General features: G+C 43.1%; 2 protein-coding genes across 3 annotated transcripts in view; one reads left to right on the top strand and one right to left on the bottom strand.

Annotated features, from left to right (window-relative positions):
- The window catches only part of MAPK8 (mitogen-activated protein kinase 8), a 46,072-nt gene extending 43,081 nt beyond the window's left edge, over positions 1–2,991 (bottom strand). Inside the window, exon 1 of one of the 2 annotated variants that reach the window (XM_074154917.1) lies at positions 2,905–2,991. The gene's annotated coding sequence lies outside the window, so the exon portion shown is untranslated. The remainder of the gene's footprint in view (positions 1–2,904) is intronic. The other variant, XM_074154915.1, reaches the window with a different exon arrangement.
- Positions 2,992–5,878: 2,887 nt separating this feature from the next.
- FRMPD2 (FERM and PDZ domain containing 2) overlaps positions 5,879–22,745 on the top strand; it is a 54,999-nt gene continuing 38,132 nt past the window's right edge. The window contains exons 1-2 of the mRNA XM_074154946.1: positions 5,879–5,888; positions 21,192–21,383. Of these exons, the coding sequence (XP_074011047.1) occupies positions 5,879–5,888; positions 21,192–21,383 (202 nt within the window). The remainder of the gene's footprint in view (positions 5,889–21,191; positions 21,384–22,745) is intronic.

Genomic DNA, 22,745 nt, shown 5'->3' on the forward strand with positions numbered 1-22,745 from the left:
AATGTGTAGTAAAACTATATACACACAAGAGGTTTTTTTTTTTCCAAGGGGTGGTGGTGGGTGGGAAATGAAGTTTAAGCAAAAGCACACCATACTTTTCAGCAAACTATCAAGAAGGACATTTGTATACGTCCAGAATATGGGATCTATCCTCAGAAATCAGGAGCTAAGCACGTACTTTCCATTCATCTTTTAAACAATAAGCATTCAAACAATTCAGGCAGTTGAGGAAGGATAAAAAAGGAACCCAAAACAAATACACTGTCAACAAATAACCAGGCAGTATTACGATCTCAAATACTACCCCATTAGCTTATGGTTAAAAAAAAAAATAAACAAACAAAACATGAAATAAACACATCAGTTTCAGGTAAGTAGCAGGCTGAAAATAAATGCAGTTGTTAAAATCTCCAAACACTTGTTTATTCCCTAATATTTGCATAACAATTCAGCAATATAACAAGTTTATCTAAAGCCTTCCCAAAGGAGGTTACACCTGCACATCTATAAAGCCACCAAAGGCTTTGGTCCCTGAAGAAGGGGGGTTAGAAGTTAAAACACAAAAAACACACACAAAAGGCAACTCTACTTCTGCCCAGAACAGGCCAAAATTATAGGACTCGGAACCATATTATACCATCTTACTAATGTTTCTGACCTAGAAGTCTCCATGAAGCATATGGTAGCCCACAAGATTACTCTGAACACTCACATGAGCCAACAGTTCAAAAACCTTGGGAACTTCTGCACTGGAAGACACCGTTAAAATTCCTTTCCAGAGGAGTTTTTCCCTTTTCCTATCATGCTTTGGCTCTGAAAACCATCAGGATGTGTCAGGCAGCCTGCAATTTGTCTGGTCCCCACACTAGCACGGCACGTCCTGCAGAACTCCACTCTGCATCCCACACATCTCTGAACCGAGTGGGGAGAAAAGGACAAGACGCCTGTGCCCACAGACTGAGATCAAAGCAGGGGACTACCTGAAATACAACCTATTTTTCTTAACTGCTACTAGACAAATTAAGAGTTTCCCTTCATTATATACAAGAAACACTTATGTTGGTCAGTGAACTCACTCTGACAGTGGCCCTGAACTAGGTTTGACCCAGGTCCTCTTCATGTTACAGTTCACAGAATCATAGAATGGTTTGGGTTGGAAGGGACCTTAAAGAACATCTAGTTCCAACCCCCTGCACTGGGCAGGGGGGTCTGTCTGTCCCTGCCCAGGGACACCTCCCACCAGACCAGGTTGCTTAAAGCCCCATCCAGCCTGGCCTTGAACACCTCCAAGGATGGGGCAGCCACAGCTTCTTTGGGCAACCTGGGCTCACCACCCTCACAGCAAAGAATTTCTTCCCAATATCTCATCTAAACTTCTCCTCTTTCAATTTAAAGCCATCATCCCTTGTCCTATGGCTCCACTCCCTGATGAAGAGTCCCTCCCCATCTCTCCTGGAGCACCCCCCTTTAGGGACTGGAAGGGGCTCTAAGGTCTCTCCGGAGCCTTCTCTTCTCCAGGCTGAACATCCCCAACTCTCAGCCTGTCTTTATAGCAGAGGGGCTCCAGCCCTCTGATCATTTTCGTGACCTCCTCTGGACCTGTTCCAACAAGCCCATGTCCTTCCTGTGCTGAGGACTCCAGAGATGGACACAGTGCTCCAGGTGGGGTCTCACCAGAGCAGATAAGTGGGGGGAGAATCACCTCCCTTGACCTGTTGGCCACACCGTTTCCCAATTATCTCATATAACGACACACCTGCAAACAGGTAATGATGCACACCACGTGCTGTTCTTCCCTAGAAGTGCCATTTGTTGGCATTCCTAGAAACCAGACCAGGTCTCCTGTGCCAATCACCGGTTAAGTCTCCACACCTGTAGGTAAAACCCAGCTGCGAGGAGAACCTTGCTCAATTCCACACGCACATGCCCAGGGGCAAGTAATATTTTTCCTTCCCCAAACAAGCACAACACCCTTTGTGTTTATATTATCAGATAGGCCCGAGCGCGTAGGATGTTTCGATTGTCTGAAAGGCTTCAGGAAGCCCGTTCTGTACGACACCGAAATTCAAAAGGCATAATTGTAGCTGGAGGAAGGGGGAGGAATTAATAATCAAGTGGGATTTTGTATCTGTAGGTTATTAGGGGGGCTCGGGTCAAACTTCCCTGATGGAACCGCTCCAGCGGAAAGGCATAAAGAAACCGTCTTCGGGAAGTAAAACTGGATGCTGTTAGTGACACAGAGACACTAAGGAGCAAAAGGAAATCTGCCAAGAGACCGCTCGCTCCTTTTTGCAAAGAAATATAAGAATAAAAAGGGCGAAAGAACCAAAGACACCGCCGGGCTCCCCCCAGCCCCTGAAGCAGCTGCATTATCCCACAGGCGCTTTATTTATTTTTTTTTTTTTTTTTGCTTTAAGAGGCGTTTTTAAGAGCAAGGTCACGGGAGTTGACCACGGCGGTGGCTCACCCCCTGCCGGCTCTGCGTTCCCCCCCCTCACCCCCGGCCGCGGACCCTTCCTCCCCCCGCAGCCGCGGGCCCGGGCCCGGCTGGGTGCCCCCGCTCCGGGAGGAGGAGGAGGAGGAGGAGGAGCCCCGCGCCCAGCCTCCTGCCACACCAACAAAGAGGCCCCCGCCATTATCCGCCGAGACACCCCCGGCGCACACGGAAGGTCACCTCACCCCAGAGCTCCCCCCGCCTCCACCGCCGCCACACTCCCCCGGGGCAAGGCCGCGGGCCGCCCCCCGCCTCCCTCCCTCCACTCCCCGCCGAAACATCAACAAAGCGGCCGGGCCCGGCCTCCGCGGCGCGGCCGCACCGCGCCCCGCTCCGCCTCGGCCCCGCTCCCCTCACGGCCACCCCCGCGGGGCCACGGCCACCCCCTCCCGCCTCGGCACCGCGCTCACCGCCTGCCGCCGCCTCCTCCTGCCTCGGCCGCTGAGTAATGAGCCGGGGCCGGGCCGCGCACACGCACCGCGCTCCCCCGCCGCGGCTGCGGCTGCCGCTGCCCGCCCCCTCCGCTCGCTCCGCCCCGCACCGGCCTCCGCTGCCGACCCCCCCCCCCCCCCGGCCCGCCCCTCCGCCACCGCGGGGCCTGCCACCCCCGGGCCGGGATCGCCGCTCGGGCTCCTCCGCACCCGCAGCGGCTCCGTTCCCGAACGGGCACCCCCTCTCCCTTAGCCAGGCCTCCCTTCCTGCTTTGAGTGAAAAATCGGCATTTTTCAGGTCTTTGGCGTCACGTCAGGCTCTGGCACCCAACCCTGGCACTCTGGCAACCGGCTTTCTGCCGCTCCTGGCCACCTTTCAGAGCCTTGGCAGCTCCGGGCTCCCCGGGTCAGAACTTCACCTCATTATCGGGTGTCTGGGGTCTTGTAAGGTTTTCGTGTCCTTTATCTCTTCGGGCGGTGTTTTTTCTTTTTTCCTCTAAAATCTTCAGTGCCTCTTTGTGGGATTTTGAGTTACTCGTTGCCGTTGCCTTTGGTTCTTGGCACCTGACATCTCTCCCCTTGGGTTTTCAGTACTTCCTTTGGAATATCATTGTCGGTTTGGTTTTTTCTTCTCTTTTTTTTTTTTTTTCCTTGTTTTTTTTTTTTTTTCCCCAGGAATGTCCCTGCTTAGAGACGAGAGGAGGCCCCGCAGCGCCTCGAAGCCATGTCCATAGGGTTGAAGCAAGACTTTGTATATGCATTTTCGCACAAAAAAAAAAAAAAAAGCCTTATGAGCAATATTTAAAAATATACAAAATCTGCCAATTGGGCACAGGGCGCTGTAAAAATGGACATTTCACATTTCGTTCATTGTTGAACATTTGAGGGGCCGACGCCACGTTTTTTCAGATGCCAGAGATGCTACTGAGATTGTTGCCGTTGGAAGCGTTTCTCCGTCTGCACTGAGCATGGATTTCGACACAGTCGCGGTGGTGCCTCGGAATATTCCGGGTTTGCCCGCTACCTTGGGTGTTAAAAGCTTCGCTTCCATGCGCATAATCAAATCCTCATTAAGATTCTATAGTTTCCGGAGTTGTTGCTTTTAAACAGAGACGTATTTCTAAGTGACTTTTTAAGACGGAGCCCTCGGAACCTTGTCGGGCACGCGGAGCCGATGAGCAGCAGAAATAATGGTGCAAAAATTACGCAAAAAATACCGGATCGGTGGCGGTGCAAAGCACGATGAAGGAGCATTATCTATTCTAATAGGGGCTCCAAAATATACAGAGATTTTATGAAGGGAGATAAGGATGTCATACCGTAAATTTGCTACTTTACCAATAGAATGGTTTAAAGAATAAAGATAATATGATAGACAGGCTGTAAAGTTCCTGTGCACTGTGCAAAATGTACAGAGACGTTGAAATAATACCTCTCTAAGGACAAAGGCTTCTTTGATTGTGTGTATAATCAGATTTTTCAAAAGCAAGTCCCTATATAAGAAACCAACAGCGTGGCTGCCTGCCAGGGGGCGAGGTCGTGGCAAAGAGGGCTCTCAGACGACAGAACCCGACGGGATTTTGGGCCACGGGTTGCCACTAAAGGTGCGTGGTGGCCCGGGAGAAAACCTGAAGGCTGATAAGGGTCTGTTTGGCAAATTAATGGAATCCCCAATCTCAGAACTTGAATTTTCCTTCCCAAAATAAACATGAAATTTTATGTGTAAGGAGAATCTGAGGAGCGGGTTTACTTAATAACAGAAACTCCAAAATTAAGTTAATGAACAATCTGGAGCATGAAAATAATTGCCCACATACATGTAAAATGTTAATCATTCTCTTACCTCCTCAGGTTCAGTGTCCATGTAGCATTAGGCTTGGATTTGGACGGCTGCTTCAAAATAAGCAGTTTTTGAGTGTTTAATAAATAAGTTGATTAAAAAAGTGCCAGTAAAATCTGAATTATGTCAAAATACCGTAATCTTTCTCACTCCCATACATTGGTATACTTTGAGTATATATGTTTATGCACACCATATTAAAACGTCTGGATTCAGCCGTCCTGAAATTACAATAAAAATGTAGTTTTGTCCTTTTTTAACATTTTCATTAAGTTCTTATCAATTACCACGCTCCTGGTAGTAAAAAAGGTTTTAACATATCGATGTTTATAAACTGCAAAGCAAACAGTTCAGGCTGAAGTCTCTGGAGTCAGGGCAACGCATCGGAGTATCAGACCCCAATTTTGATGTACAAAAATCAAAATGTCAAAAATCAGAAACTCTAACATAAAAGAACAGGCCCAAATGTATATGCAGTTGTCAATTTTGCCCCCCCCCTCCCCCCCCAAAATCCGTAGTCGAGGATAATGATTTAGCTTTGCACTAAAATGAATTAGCGTCATAGACACAGGAACTCCATGGGCTCCAGCTGAGCGGGACTGTAGTGAGCTTAAGCCAAAATAGCTGGTTTTCAAATTAATATCTGATTGTGCCTACAGTCATTTTTAGACAAGCTGAAAATAGAAACAAGATATTCCAGGCATGTGTTGTAACTGCAAGATAGCAGCATTTAGACAAAGAAAGAGCTGCGTGTATTGATTTTTTTTAAAAAAAAAAAATCTTTTTAGTTATGTATTTAACAATATTTCTTTGCGAGAACGGACCATCTGACCTTTCTTTTTTCTAAACGATCTCCAATAGATTGCGTTGCCAAAAATGGAATTTCATGGGACTTTCTGAGGCTGAGCCACCTGTGCAAACATGCAGCCACCATCCTTCTCTCGCTTATTTATTTCACCATCACGTAGGCGCCAAGGTACCTTGCAGCAGTGACAGCCGCCTCCTGGAAATTAACCAAATTAACAAACCCTTTCCTCACCTCACTAATTATTTCATCAAGAGGAGATCACGAGGAACCGTGGGTACTCGGGGGGGGGCCTGGTTTTTCCACGCATGCGGCTCGGTAAGTCACAGCCAGGATCAACAGCCCTGTCCTCTTGGGAAAACATGTTGATAAATATTGTTTGCAAAGTGAGATATCTATGGAAAGAAAACCCAGACTTTGAAACATTTTAGAAAATTCCAGAAGTAACACAAATGTTGGGTGAAATAAACAAAGCAGGTTGGTAATAATATCTTTTCTTGAACTTTTTTTTTTACCATTGATTGTGGCACAGAAGCTGCATTTCACATAAGAAAGTGAAATGGAAATTCATTAGGAACTAATGACAACCCAAATTAATTGACAAGTTACAGCCTAAAATAGTGTACAAATAAAAATGAACGAAGATTCACACGTTCTGATTGTTGATAAATACAGCTGATGTTCAAATGTCTTATTTTAATAATGAAATAGATTGAAAAGAACCTAATAAAAGAAACATTGTAACAGCTAGATTTTTTTATTTCATTATGTCTTGAAAAGCAGTATGAAAGCAGCTTCAAGTACCTACCTGGGGGGTCCTGTGTTCCCCCCTTGAATGGAACTAGAAACAGTCACTAGTTGCCGAATGTTATGTCACAGTTGAAGCCTGACTATTAGCAAAACAATCATGAACTGGGGTATTTTCACTTCTTTATTTAATAGTAACCCAAGTGAACGGAGCACTCGCCGGCTTGAGCAGATGGAAGGGAAGGCAAGCAGCCACCGTGGGGCACCACGCGACAGGTTATGGGATCGTGAACGGGACCAAAGGGCCATGTTCATGGCCAAGGGATACCGAAGCCCGGTAAAAGTGACATTTCTAGGCAGTAACTTGTGTTCACTGAAATGTCATTAACGCTATTAACCCCTTCTTTGCTGATCCTGCAGAGATCTTTCTGAGCTGCTGTAATCCCATGTACAGCCAGTTTGGATTCATAGGTATTCCGAGGAAATAGGCGACAAAGGATGTACAAGCATTAGACATACTCAACCAACGCGAAATTGTGGAGGGAAGCATATTTTAACTATTAGAAGACAGCATTTACGGTATCACACGCCTCATATTTCTATACACTGATATTAACACAGCGTAGGCTGTTCTTTATTTATACTACTACTCGATTGAAACTTTGCATGGGCAAATTTAGAGAAAGTTCTTGGGGTTTGGCATTACCTGAGGAGAACATCAGGCAGTGGGTTCACTGGGCTGGATTGTGGGTATATTCTACCTAAGTCACAACCAAGTTGTTGGCATTTCTTTACTGGGGAGAGATTGATTATAAATCTGTGCAGCTATTCCTTTGCGGGGTTTAATTCCGCAATCTGCCAAACATACTTCTAATTTATATCTGTACCCCACTCTTGTCTTTATAAACTACATATGGACTTGCTTGGTCTCTCTTCCTGCACCCTTATCAATGAAGACTTTGTTATTTGGCTTTCTAAGAAGAATTCCAGAACAAAAGGCATTTCCAGGATTTAAAACAAGGCCATAGGGACTTTTGTACCAGCTGTTTCTCCCTTGTCAATATAAGGTGACCAGAAAAGCCCCTGTACCATCCTCTGCTCATGGTTTCTGCTACACGGGACCACTCAAAGTTGACCAAAACAGTGACCTCACACTGAACATCATCACTGATGTCTCTGGCGCTGAACTCGGGGGATACCCAAGGCAAAATTTCAGTTACCTTCTCTCCAACCAGCATTCAATGTTCTTCAGCCCTGAACTCGCTCAATGCATCGTTCTGGTGAAGAAAAAAAAAAAAAAAAAGACTTATTAGGAGTGCCCAGTTCTTGTCAGAGTTTTTTAATTTCAACTCCTAAACGCTAACACCTCTCCGATGTTCGATAATGTGTCATTCGTTATCTCTGAAAAGAGCTAGGCATTGACTGCATTTCAGATGAAATTGGTCGACACCGATTGACTGCCTGTTGAACGCTACCTGAATCTAGCATTCCTTATCGTTATCCCAGTACAAAACCTAATAACTTCTGAATGTAGTTTTGAAAAACAACCAAATGTGGGGACTGTGAGCTAAATGGCAGGAAGGGGAATATACACAACTTAGCTTTATCTCTTTCGACTTGGTATTTTATTGTGAACTGACCAAAGCATTTTGAAGATAATGGATAGGGTGTGTTTACGCCTGTACTGCACAACACCATGACTTAGCTCTAAGCAAACTGCACCAGGCAGAATAAGGAGGAGAACTCCAACAGCAACTGAGTCCCCGTGGGGAAACCGTACCTCTCTGTGCTAGTTTGGTGCCTGCACACATCACTCTTTCTTTCCTCAGCTTAATGGCCTGAACTTACAGTTCTTATTTAGAGAGTGGCTTCCTTACAGTCTGAGAGCATTTGGCATCAAACAGTGCCAGTTTCTACTTTATCTCATGAATTACTCGCTTCAAACCCTCTCTTCCTGTATCCTAGCAAGATGCATCGGAAGATGTATCACGGGAATACCGAATTGAGTTACTTCTGGGGTCAGCAGAGCTGCAGTCAGGTGGCACAAACAGCAGCTACTTGTTCCAATCATGTTTTATTGCCTCACATCATAACTCAAAAGCAGTGCAAGAAGCAGAAGCAAGTTAAACAGATTGTATTGAAAGTGATATTTTAATTGGGTCCCATCCATTCACAGAGCTTTCTGAAGATCCAGAAACTGCCAGGGGTTTGATCCAGCCTTTGCCAACTATTGTTCTTAAGGAAAACCAATTACTGTCACCAGTGGCAGGTAAAAGTTACGCTGCCTTCCGCCCCAAACTTAAAAACAAACCCCCAAACACCTCCACTCTCAGGTTAGTGGGTTTTTTAATTAACCCGGGAATTATTTTTTAAAGGGAAACGGGCTGTTCAGATATGTTTGTTCATTTATTAATTTGAAGTTAATTTCCTTACATAGATCCTTTCTTTTCATCTTGCCTACACAGTGGCCTATTCTCTTTTTCTTCAAAACTGAGATGGGGGCTACACAAATCAGACCCGATTCCCATGAAGATGCTGCTGTGCAATACCCCTGATAGCAAAGACCAGAACAAGAGCATAGACTCACATCCCTCTGTTACTTTGCTAAGCTAAATATAGATGACTGGACCAATTCCAATCTGCTTAGAAATCATTATGGAAATAAAACTTTAATTTGTATGTATGCTGGGCATCGGGCTGATGCACAACGTTCACTATCAGAAGAAGTGGTTAGGGCCTGTTATATGATTTGAGGGGACCTAAAGAGGGAGATTCCCATATTTTTCTGAAAGTTCAAGTGATCTCCATTTACTGCTGACAGGTCAAGCAGTTTATGATCCACTCCATGGGACTCTGAACTAAAACCAGTTAAAACTTAACAGATGCATTGTTGTCTTCTCTGTTTAACGGAAACCCCACGCCTGACCTGTGGCTGTAGTTTTGACAGCCTGCTTGTACCACCACCAGCTGAAAAGTAAATAATAATCCTCACCTTTATGTAAACTTTAAGAGCTTCCCACACTTCAGCTTCTGTGGGATGAAAAGGCATTAATGTCAGAGAATAATTGGATTCTAGCTCTTGCCAGTTCTCAGAAAGCTGCACGGAACATAAGGGGGATCCTAAGCCTCCATCCAGCAGTTCCTTCACTCGGATAAATAGTCTTTCATCTCGTTAACCTTCTTTCATAGTGATCTAGTTACATAAACTTTGCCACAATTACAGGCATGGCATCTGCACACAGCAAAGATTCAATAGGTGAACAGAAAGAACGCAACTGAAGCTCTCACTGTCTGGTTTGAGTTTACGAGTCTGAAATACTGCTTTGGTTCAGACCAATAGGATGGGAATAATTTTCTAAAATGGCTGTTTTCAATGACTGTTTGGAAAAGAGAAGGAACCAGGGGTGAGAATTTGATTTTGCAAATCTGGAACCACTGCTTACACCAACAGAACTACCACAGGTTTGCAGGGCCCGTGTTTCCACGAGAAGAACGACTGAGTCTTTTCATAAAGCAACGAATCATAAAGTATTTTAGGAACTTTGATTAGTTAATCAAATCAACATTTCTACCTGATTTAATGGGACCATGTTCCCACAACACATAATTTCTAGCAAAACGATGCAACAAGCCACACACCCCATTAACTCCACAAATGGCATTATACACACATAGAATCATAGAATTGTCTGGGTTGGAAGGGACCTTTAAGATCATCGAGCCCAACCATCAACCTAACTCTGATTAAAAAAACCCCACATCACTAAACCATGTCATTAAGCACTATGTCAACCCATCTTTTGAATACCTCCAGGGATGGTCCCTCAACCACTTCCCTAGGCAGCCCATTCCAAGGCTTAATAACCCTTTCAGTGTAAAATTTTTCCTAATATCCAATCTGAACCTCCCCTGGCGCAACTTGAGGCCATTTCCTCTTGTCCCATCACCTGTGACTTGGGAGAAGAGACCGATGCCCACCTCTCTACACCCTACCTAAATCTAATCTGGTAGCTACAAATGCACCACTATAAATACCTTCCTGTCTCCTCCCCACTCGTTACCTGGGGAAGGAAGAGCTACCAACGTCGGTGTTGCTTTTCCCCTGCTCGTACGACTGTATCGGACAATCCGGCTGAGCACCTCCCAAGGTGCATCAGTGCTCAGAGCTCCTTGTTACCATCAGCCAATATCTGTTGGTATTTGGATCTGTGCATCCAAAAAACCGAAGAGCAGCATCAGCCCAAATGATCGCAGCAAAAGGGTCAACAAATAATCTTTGCTGCACAGTTGGTAAGATTTAGGAGTAAATGTCGGTTTGCCGATTCCAAAACGTTCTGTTTGAGATATCTCAGATGTGGGATTTTTCTACCACAAGTTTTATTCCTGCCTGCATTCCTGGCAGACTGCCCTTCAGATCAGATTTGTGCCTTCTGGACCAAGACCAAATTTAAAAAAAAAAAGAAGATTTATTTTGCTGCTGTAAAGAAAAGGGACCAGAGAAGGGATACAAAAGGATGGGTGGTGTGCCCAGTGTGAGAATTCAGCAAAATGGATGTTTTCAGTGACATTTTGGATAAGGCAATATTGCATGTGTCAGTGTCAGGAGAGAGAGATTTGCAGCAACTGAGATGATGAAAGCCTGAATAAATTTTGTTTAAGGACAGATAAAGAAGACCATGGCTTGTAAATTTTATTCATCAGCACATGTCAAGATCCGGATACAGTGGAAGGGTTGACCTAAGAAGAAGACCCACCTGAACGTGAAACCCAGGGCATGGGCTAGGAGTAACAGAGGCATCATTCACAGTGACTAAGAAAGGGAAAAGTATTGAGAAATATGGAAATAAGAGGGCCTTTTTTTGGACGTGTAGAACTTAAATGACTAGTTGCGTGAAGTTAGGGAAAGGGAGACAATGCAAGGTTTTCATTTGGATGTGAAGAGAGAACTCTACAGTGGAGACACCTGTGAGGCATTGGCATAAAGATTGTCGCTGAACTTGCATTTGCAAATCATGTTGCTCAGGGAAAAATTATAGGGACAAAAAGTAAATAAATGCAGCTTTGTGGAATGCTGATACAAAGCTGGAGGGAGAAAGTGAAGGATCCTCCAGCTACTCCCCAGAAGAGCATTTGTGGAGGACAAGAATCAGGAGAGGAGACAGTCTCACAGTCCAAGGAAGAAAAAGACATAAAGAAGAACGTGGTTGAGAGTCAGCTGATAAATCAAACAGAAAGATGATCTAGAGGAACAGTGATTTCAGCTTGTGATGGTAAAATAATCTCGTGTCTACCATAGACATGGACAGCAAAAGAGATTGTTGGTTGCCCGATTAGAGTGTTTTCTTCTTGTAGCTTCTGGCCTTTTCTATGATACTGTTGTCATCCAATTTTTGAGGGTCTTCTTTAAAAATAAATGCTGTCTGCTCTATCGGAATACTAACATTATCATAAAAGTGGATATTTGCCATTGCAATACTTAACATACATTTTGATAATTTCTTCTGGGTTTGGTTTGGTTTGGTGTTTTTTTAACACTTGGAAGTAAACGAATGAATTTGGTCTTTTTGGAGGCAGAGGAACTTCTGTTTAGCTCGAACCAGAAGAAAGCTGGTTTGAAAACAGAAGGAATAAAATAGCATGCCAAGAGAAACAGAGCTGGGAAGAATGGAGGAACAATGAACGTGAAGAGCTCATTGAATAATTCCAGTAGAACTTTCTTTTGTTTTGCTAAGGTTTTGATTTTTTTTTTCACTGTCTTATGCCCAGCTCAGTGTTACCCTGCAGCATCCTGTGGGCTCCCTTTGTCCTGCTCTGAGCTGCGCCCTGCAATAATTAACCAGAATTTTTCAGATCGAGCAATATTAAACAAACAAAAAAAAAACAAATTCACTTCTTGCAGTTGTTTTTTTCTGCCAGACAGACCCATCAAAATCTCATCCACATTTATGGATTTTGCTGCCCGTAAAAGGCACCCTCACGCCCTCAGACCCTTAGTCTCTGCTCTGGTGTGCTCCTTCCCTCTGGCTTGGCAGGGGCTGAAAGTGACATCAGCCCACAGGGCTTTACATCTAATGCTCCCGTGTGCGTCAGGTAATCCAATTGAGTTCTTATATGTCCACGGACCCAGAGATTTATATTGAGCCACATCCTAAAAGCTGACTCTTATTACCTGGCGGGTGAACTACCAAAAAAAAAAAAAAAAAGAAAAAAAAAAAAGAGAAGCGGAAGGAGTGTAAACAGCCTCAGCAGACATGACGTTGCCCTCAACTTCTAACCAGGAGCTGCCAGGCTTGGCTTGCAAGGAAGAGAAGGAACCTTTCTGCTTACTTGCGTAGCCACTTGCCAGACCACAGAGTGCTTAGTTACGAGATATAAACAAAGCAGTAGAAAGAAGGAAGAAAAAGAAAGGAAGAAAGAAAGAAGACAAAAGGAAAGAAAGAGAGAGAGAAAAACCAAGGACCAGAAGTCCAAGCAAGTCCTGAATATGTTTAATGTGACATTTATAACTATCATGATCTAAACAATCAGTATTGGGCAAAAATCTAGAAGATTTCAGACTATTCTGGATGCAGCATCTGTCCAACTTATACAGGTAGGTTCTTATGTATTTCTCTTAATCTCATTATCAATTAAATAAGTATTAAAGCATTCATCTTCTTGGCTTTGTACAGCAATATCTAATATTTACCCTGGGATTTTTTTCTTTACACTAAAGCTCATTTGATTTCTCATTTCATTAGAAAGCTGCTTGCTTGTATGAGAAATGATAATACAGAGTTGGTCAGATTGTGGTCCATCAGCACTTCGTCCCCCCTGCCTTCTTCTGGAGTTAGAAACATTCACCTAGGACAGAATTACCCTAAACCCTAAAAATTCAGGGTACCTCAGCCTGTTTTTATTTTCTATTGAAGGCAAAGGAATAGAAGGCACTAAGTTGTTACTACTCTTCTGGCAAGGATAAGCCTTCACAGTATAACACAGTTCACATGATTCTGGAAAACATGTTTAAGTATTGTTATTTATTCATGGATTTATGCTGAGAACTATTATTTAGGAAACAGCACTGAACTCCAAACACCAGAAAGACATGTCTCTAGTGATTACAGCCTGGGACTAAAGACTCTCAATTAAGAAACTGGTTTCCTATTTCTTCTCTACTGCTCTCTAATGGGTTTTTAGGCAAGTCCCTGCAGTTTCCAAAATAAAAGTGGCCTTATTTTATGGAAGTTTTGGCACAGCCTTTGTAAACATTACTGATTTAGAAATTTTTAGATGGAAATTCCAGAGGAATACAAATAATGGTAATTTGCTATTTCCATTTAAGTGGCTCACTAATGATAGCAAACAGCACCATCCTCAGTGATGGTGGTGAAAGAAGGCACTGAGAGCTTCTCAGGTGACAGAGCCGGTCAGCATCAGAATCTACATCAGAAGCTTCGGGTATCTCTCTGCTGCAAACAAAGGCACAACTGTGACACTTTCAGGACTCAAAATCTAGCTTTCGAGAAGCTGTTTAACATACGAACAATACAGCAGCATTCACTACAGTAGGCTGAGCTGCTGGAGAAGCTATGGAGAGACTTTGGGAAGCCTGGACAGTATAGGCCAGTATAGTGCCGTACTACACGATAGCAGAATAGGGCAGTCAAGGACAGTACAGCAATTTGGGACTTCATCTCTTGCACCTGAAGAAGCTCGAGTAAAGCCTGCTCAAGTTCTTTGACGTGTTGTGGTGCTACCTTTTAACCCCAGCATCAGCAATTCGTTTGGCTCTTCATTCCCAGCTCCTGTGCCTGGGACGAGGCTGCCTCGTGGCAGAGAATTGCATAAAGCCTAAAAAAGGCCATAAGGCGATAAACAGAAAAGAGAAATAATACTGTGGTGCTTGAGTTCTACTGTCCTACTCTTTGTGGCACCGCAGGAGCAGACAGCGTGTCTTTGGAGCTTCGATCTTTGAAGCACTATAATGTCCATGATGTCTGAGATGTGTTGGAGTCAGTTCTAGGCCACCAGTCTGCCACGCTCCCTTGTAAAGTGAGCTTTTAGTGAAAGGTGCGTGAAAAAAAAAAGAAAGAATGGCAGTGGCTGTGTGTCATAGATATTCTGTGAGGGCCTCGGGGTCTGGCGTCAGCCGGGGCGGAGGTGACAGGGCACATAAGCTGAGCAAGAACAAACAGTACTACTTTCTTTGGGATGCAGTTATCCAGTGAGGTGTTTTCATACATTTCTGCTGAAGGAATATCTATTTGCAAACTGACAGTGTAATATTCTCCTCTGAAATTCACAGGTAGGTTTCCTTTTTTAAGGAGGAAATCGCAATTTGGCCCTGTAAGGATGATTCCGTAGGGTGCTGAATTCTTCCACGTTTTCTTTTGGCATCAATAACATTTTGTGTCTTTGAGGAACAATGCCCATAGAACTTGTAATAAAGCCACATCTTTTAACACCTTTACAACTCAGCTCAGGAAATTCACTACAGGGAGGCACGTCCACGCTGTTCAGGAATCAGATTCCAACTCTCTCTATCAAAGATTAGACATTTTAAAGACATGCCCAACCCAGGAGAAGTTTATGATTTCCCAGCAATGACATTTGGCTCCCTTCAGCAACGAAAACTTATTCCCCTTGAGTGGTGAATACTTTGCAATAGTCTGGTTAATTCTCCTATTGATTAAAGTGCATGTTTCTAGAAAGGAAATAAAATAATTTACAGCAGAGGGTGAAAAAATATCGTATAACGAAGGCTGTATCATTACAGCTCTAATTTCTGTGGCACAATCTTTCTAAGGAGAAGTCATGCTTTAGCAACAAGGCAACTCCCTTATTGACTCACTGGTGTTTACAGATTTGGCTCCGCCTGCCTACTTTATTTGAGCAGATTTTTTTAACATCATTTTAAGTGTTTACTCAAATTATAAACCCATAAATTTCCACCCCATATTTCAGAGAGTGGAATTTCATACTTAATGAGGTTCATCTCTCTGGTATGAGGAATATAGTGTATTCTCTCCAAAATTATTATAATAAGTGTGCAATAAGCCAGAGTATAAAATTTGTGTATGGAATGTATGTGAATAAATCAGGTCATGATTTAAATTAATTTTAAAGTAGATCTTTTAAAACATGTTCTCTTTTCAGTCTCTTCCATCTTTTTCTGTAGCTAAAATTTATTGGTATTTTATGGACAAGCAGCATTGAAACATAGTAGGTTGTACTTAAGCAAAGTAATTAGTAATTATCCAGCTTTTTACCTGGTTATTACGCTTATGTTTCCAGGTAAAAAACATGTTGTCATGAATGATACCATGTGTCAAGAACTGACTTTAAATATATTAAAGGGTTACTTTATTGGACCTTAAATGCATTAAACACACAAGAAGCTCAGAGTTTAATTTAGACATTTAAAAAAGTCTAAAGTACACAGTGAGGGCATCTAATCTTCCCAGATTCTCTCCTTTTTTGCTTCTCTAAAATATTAATACAGTTATGATTAAATTATTATATTACTTCTATTTTCGATACAGTTTTTCTGTATTTCCCTAAGATTATCAGTAACAGCCACTAGTTTGGTGATTCTCACTGGCAGATTGTTTAGTCCCAGCTTTCAGCACTTCTTCAGTATCTCCTACCAAACTAGTCCTAGTTATCTTGGAGGTGCAATTCTCCATACACTATGCAAAACTACACGGTTTGGATTTTTATTTGTTTTTAGAGAAGGAAGCAACATGCAGGCTTGAGCAACAAAAGATTGTGATCCTCATGTGGAAACTGCTTAAATTTACATTTAATAATATTTAAGTGTAGAAACTCTTGAGTGGGGCAGAATTATTTCACTGATCTCGAACTATAGAGACCCAGAATCAGTTTAATATGTATGTGTTACGCAATAATCTTGTGCCTCTGTAAAAAAGAAGCCCCGTCTTCCCATTTCAATTGAGAAATAATTGTATACACCAAATATTTAATCTGCATGCATAATTTTCAATTTCAAAAACATTTCTACATCCACATTTATAACTCGGGGAAGTCAGAGCCAACTGCATCCTTTCCTTCTGCTCCTGTGACTCCAGCAAGTGTTCTGCCTTCCTCGTGTCACATCAAGGCACTGCTAAACTCGGGACAGACTCTTCGTAAATTCTGTACATTTACTTTGGAATTATCACTGATTATTTCAAAACGATAGCTCAATCCAAATGTTAATATTAGCCCTATTTTTAATCCCCCTAATTTTGTATTCCAAGTTTTATTTATTGTACAGCAAGTCCTGAGACAGGCTGCAAGAACTTTTCTTAGGGTATTTGGATTACTTGCTATTAAAAAAGCATTTGTCTTGCCCTTAGTCAGATATTATTTGTGTTTTAATTTACTTCGAGTCTTCAATGAATTTTCAGTCCCTTCTGATGAAGTTTCTGAGCTCTTGTGTCATACAGATGTAAAGATACAAATTCTTCACTGGGATACTCTTAAACATAAGGCATTTCAAAGCAACATGTTACTGTAAGTTATTAATCTTTGAGGGGTGGAACCACAGAGGAAAATCAAGAGATAGGACAGACAGACTGATCTGATCCAGGTCGAAGTCCTCACTGGGGTGTGTTCAGAAATTACATTACTCGATATGTTAATTAACCCATTATCCAGCACCTCATGTCAAGTAAAAGGATGCTGACTAAAACTGCATTTTTCTAGCTGCTTTTCATTCTAAAACATCTTTCACACAAAATCACAGAATGATATGGGGTTGGAAGGGACCTCTGGAGATCATCTAGTCCAACCCCCTGCCAGAGCAGGTCCATCTAGAGGAGGTTGCACAGGATCATGTCCAGGTGGTTTGTTAATATCTCCAGAGAAGGAGATTCCACCACCTCTCTGGGCAGCCTCTTCCAGGGCTCTGCCACCCTCAAAGTAAGAAGTTTTTCCTCATGTTCAGATGGAACTTCCTATGTTCCAGTTTGTGCCCATTAACTCTTGTCCTGTCACTGGGCAGCACTCAAAAGTCTGTCCTGTCCTCTTGCCACCTGCCCTTTAGATATTTATAAACATTGATGAGATTCCCTCTCTGTCTTCTCTTCTCCAGGCTGAACAGCCCCAGGTCTCTCAGCCTTTTCTCATCAGAGAGGTGCTCCAGTCCCCTGATCATCTTCATAGCCTTCTGCTGGACTATCTCTAGCAGTTCCCTGTCCTTCTTCAAATGGGGAGCCCAGAACTGGACCCAGTGCTCCAGATGGGGCTCACCAGGGCAGAGCAGAGGGGGCGGATGACCTCCCTTGACCTGTTGGCCACACTCTTCCTGATGCATCCTAGGATGCCATCGGCCTTCTTGGCCACAAGGGCACATTGCTGGCTCATGGGCATCCTGTTGTCCACCAGGACTCCCAGGTCCTTCTTCGCAGAGCTGCTTTCCAGCTGGTCAATCCCTAACCTGTACTAGTGCGTGGGGTTATCTCTCCCCAGGTGCAGGCCCCTACACTTGCCTTTATTGAACTTCATCAGGTTACTCTCCACCCAACTCTCCAGCCTGTCCAGGTCTCGCTGAATGGCCTTCTGGTGTATCAGCCACTCTTCCCACTTTAGTATCACCAGCAAACTTGCCAAGGGTACACTCTGTGCCCTCATCCAGATCATTGGTGAATGATGAACAGGACTGGACCCAGTACTGACCCCTGGGGAAGACTAGTTATGGGCCTCCAACTAGACTCTGCACCGGTGATCACAGCCTCTGAGCTCTGCCATTCAGCCTGTTCTCATTCAACCTCACTGTCCGCTCATTTAACCCACGCTTCTTAAGCTTACCTATGAGGATGTTATGAGAGACAATGTCAAAATTGATGCTAAAGTCGAGGTAGACAACATCCACTGCTCTCCCCTCATCTACCCAGCCAGTCATGCCATCATAGAAAGCTATCAGGGGACTGCTAGACGTAGCTAAGAAATTGGAGTACAACAGCTAAAAGGGATAGAAGGCTAAGAAAAATACTGAACCTAGAGAAAGTTGGCTAAAGACCATCTTCTTATAGCCTTGTGAGTTTTATTGGTGTGTCCTTCAATGCAGAGCTAGAAGAAACAATTCCTGGTGTCTCAAGTTGCCCTTGGAAGTGACCAATGGAGATTCAGATCCTTCCCCACAGCATGGTGGCTAAAGGAAGCAAAATCAGTATTAGCCAACTTCACGTGTCTTCAGGTGCAGTGGGTTTACACCAGTTTGCATGTACTGGTATGGGTAGACAACTTTATCTGGATATAGTGGTGCAACCGGAAGAGGTTACACTTCAAGACCCCTCTCGCTTGCATGTCAGTACAAGCCTATGCTCATACTCTTAGTGAGGTTAGAGGCCGGGGTTAGAGGCTGAAGTTAGAGGCTGAGGTTAATGGCCGGGGTTAGAGGATGAGGTTAGTAGCTGGGGTTAGAGGCTGAGGTCAGTGGCTGAGGTTAGTAACCTCTCTGATCTCCCAGAGGACCTACTTATGTGGCCTCTCTCTGGCTCACTCATGTCGAAATCAATTAGTCACCTCTAGTAGAGGGACTGTGATGGGTATTTATGTCCAAACCCTAAATAGGCAATGCACCTTTCTTAGACACAACTGTTTACAAAATCTACGTCTGTTTACACCCTTCAGCAGTTTAAAAGGTGGTTAAGTTTCCAGCCAGGTATTTTGCAATGTACAGATAGAGTAATGAAGCAGAACTGGATGTTCAGTCAGAAGAAAGACAAGACCTCTGCAAGAACAGCTTCCAGGCAGTAAAAATTGAAAGGCATTTCTGGTTTGACAGAAGCCTTTCCAGTTCACAGAATGCTTGGTTTCTACCCAAGGTTAATCCTTTGGTTTTGTTATTGTTGCTGTTGCTGTGTTTATACACAAACTTTTTTGCCAAAGTTGTCATTGCTAGTTGCTCTTCAGGAGGCCCAAATGGGGCAAATCTAGTTTTGTTTTGTGCCTTTAAAAGTAGACCAGAAACAAACTTGACCCCATATGTTAAAAACCGAAACATGATTTCTCCTTCCTCACCATCTTATTTATTGCTGTGTCCTATGATCTCCCTTCTTCATCTGTGTTTTCATCATCGTCCAGGTAATAGATTAAGACCTTCATGCTATAGGATCTGATTCCAGCTGATAATGGAAATCCAGTTTCCCTACAAAAGTAGTATTTTTTAGGTCTTTTGTTGTCTCTATACAGTCACCAAAGCAGCAAAAGTAAAGATGAAGGTTGACAAAAGCCAAGTTGCTCCCTTGCACTTTACTAACTATGATTGCCAAATCTAATAAAGCCCGATTGCACGTAAAGTCACCCGGCGTATGAAATTACTAAGGTGTGCTTGTTATTAAGTGTTATATTCAGATGCAAAGCTACAGTTCATTATCTTTTATAATCAATTCAATTTCTTCCATTGACCCTAGATTTCAATGACTCTTTCAACGAAAGCTTGCACAGATGATAAAACAAAACATACAGAAATAGAATAAAATAAGTTTAAAAGAAATGTGATAAATGATGGGGAGGATCTTTTAGGCTTCTTGGCCTATTTGGATGGTACTACCTTCTTCCATAGAAGTCAGCAGAAGATTTGTCTTTGACCTCAGAGCGTGAATTGACACTGAAAGCCCTTTGCTGCTTTTTCCAGGCACAAAAACATTAACCTCTATATTCTGGCCAAACTCCAAAGTGGGTGATTACATTCTGCTGCTCTAATTTTTCCCTGCAGGCTTAACTAGATCTGGCATCATTTCCTGATGTGCAGTGTCACCGCGAACAACCAAGTCCCTTTTTGCAAGGTTATTGTTAACTTTTCCCTCCTTGCCTCCTAACTTGTCTGCTTTGCCTTATCAGCTGTAGCTTGTTTGAAGGTCAGATTTGTTTGGTTCTGGATCACGGTGTTTATTAGATTGAGGGACCATGCATGTGTGCAGTGCTATAATGATAACAATATCTTTATATCACTTTTACTCTCATATCATATACATATCGTTGCCTGGTCATAAAAGGAAATGAAAGGTATATTTTTCCCCAGGCACTCACAGAGTTATATTTTGTCAAATATCACATCATGCTGGTCTTGAAAATCAAATGTCAAAAATACAGCCCAAAATCACAGGGCGTTCTGAACTTGTTTAAAAATCAATTGCCAACTTGCTTGTTAAATTACACATTGCTTAACTCTACATTGCACTAAAACAATAATTTATTACACTTTAAAGAGATTATGTTTTTTATGGCCGTGCAATCGAGTAATTTTTGGGAGAAGTTTGCACATCATTCCTAGCAGAATTCTTTTAATTCATACTTAGTATTGATCTGAGACATTATTTTTAGGAAAAAAACCCCATTCAATACAAAAGTGAGGCAGCTCTGGTGTAACTGCTGATAAATTCACTTTGGCTCTATAAAGCTCTAAAGCTTGCACTCCAGATAGTTGCTTATTGAGCAACTTAAGCTAGTTAGAAATATCAGCACTGAAATCACATGGTAGAAGCACTTCTATCTAAAATAGAGGATGCAGCACTCCTTCCCCCGGCACGGGCTCAAATAAACCAGCACTAAGTAGAGCCTGGTGGATTACCCATATGGAGAAGCCACACAGATTCCAGCTCTGGGGCCGTGAATTGATTGCTGAGCCCCAGTACCACAGGGTTAAGTGAAATGCTATCACAGTAATTTATTATTAAGAGAAACGGTGGTGGCTTAGATTAAGAAGATTTGTCTGTCTCTTCTAATTAAGGTTAGGTTCTTAAGAAGCTTTACTGCCCTTTGAAGCTACAGAGACTAAAATTAGGACTCTGGTTCTGTTTAAAATGTCACTAGGTTGGTCCATAATCCCATAGCGACTGCAGCAAGGTATCATTCTTCCATGCGTTGTGATTCCTTGTTTGGAAGCTAGTGAGCTAGGACAGGACCCCAGGAATCAAAGTCTGAGTAGTCCGTTAATCAGCAACAAGTTGGTCCTGCAGAACATCGTCATGCTCTTGCAGCGACCCCTCAAAGGCTGCATAATAAATGGGAAGCTGGCAAAGAAATCAGCTGTAAGTCACAGTAAATTCTACTGCAGGAAGAGGGCAAACGGCAGCAGTAAGTGGGCTGTGTACAGAGGGTGAAGAAACGGTTAAGGGGTGAAGATCTGTTTTCAGCCTGTAAGTGAAGTCATTTTACGGTGGCATTTATAATCCTATACATGACAACAGCATCCCAGGCTCTAGTGTCCTCACTTGGTGACCTACAGACAATGTCAAAACCTCAAAGCAATAGATGGATCACTTCCAGCTTTTCTTGTTATGCCCCTATTTATGCAGCACACAATGAACCTATAGAGCTCACTGGTACAGGATAGTAACAACAGAAGCATAAATTAAGTTCAAAAATTTTTAAACAAATTTGAAGCTTGGATTCAGTCTTCCTTACAGATGTGTAGACCTATAGCAGCTCTGCCTAGATTAGTAAATCACAGAAATGTAAAACCAATGAAATGGAAAAATCAGACCTATTTACAAAGAACAAGGGACTCTCTATGAGGGAGTGTAGCAATAGGACCCGGGGTAATGGTTTTAAGCTGAAAGAGGGGAAATTTAGATTAGATATTGGGAAGGAATTCTTTGCTGTGAGGGTGGTGAGACACTGGAACAGGTTGCCCAGAGAAGCTGTGGCTGCCCCATGCCTGGAGGGGTTCAAGGCCAGGCTGGATGGGGCTTTGAGCAACCTGGTCTGGTGGGAGGTGTCCCTGCCTGTGGCAGGGGAGTTGGAACTGGATGATCTTTAAGGTCTCTTCCAACTCTAACCATTCTATGATTCTAACAAAACCTTCTTTGGCAATATTTAGTATGATAGAACATTCGGAGGAAAAGAAGCCTTGATACTTCAAGTCACAAGTCAGTTCCTAGTTGGCTGGGATGAGGAAAACCCTTTTCCAATAGGTAAGACTATTACGATTCACCACAGGATGCCTCTTTCTAGATGATCTGATGCTGCATTGCAGCTGAGACGAAACAGGGAGAGTGTGTGGGCCAACGTTCTTCTGCAGTGCGCCAGGTCCTGTGTACCTGTCCCTCAGGTGGGACAGTCTGCTGGGAGCCACCAAATTGCTATTCAGCATCTCACAGAGTGAATCATCTTTTAACTTGGTTTAGTGAAACAAAGCAAGTTTATATATATATGTTTGTATGGATGAACCACAAGTTCTGAGTCTCAGTTCTCTGACCAAGAATATCTCTCATCAATGAACTCAGGAGGAGTCTACAAACTTTTACTGATCACTGCTGAGCAACGAGTGAAACTCAATTGCTCTGTTGGAATGTGTTTATAAACCTTTCATGTTACAGTGCATCTCTTTTGCTTTGCGACTCTTTTTCTCTTAGATTACCTCTGTCATGTTTCTATAGAAAGAGCACCCAATGAAGCAGCAAAATCAGTGCCCTACCATTCAGATAACCACTCACA

This window comes from Numenius arquata, chromosome 10 (genome assembly GCF_964106895.1).
Source record: "Numenius arquata chromosome 10, bNumArq3.hap1.1, whole genome shotgun sequence".
Taxonomy (NCBI): Eukaryota; Metazoa; Chordata; class Aves; order Charadriiformes; family Scolopacidae; genus Numenius; species Numenius arquata.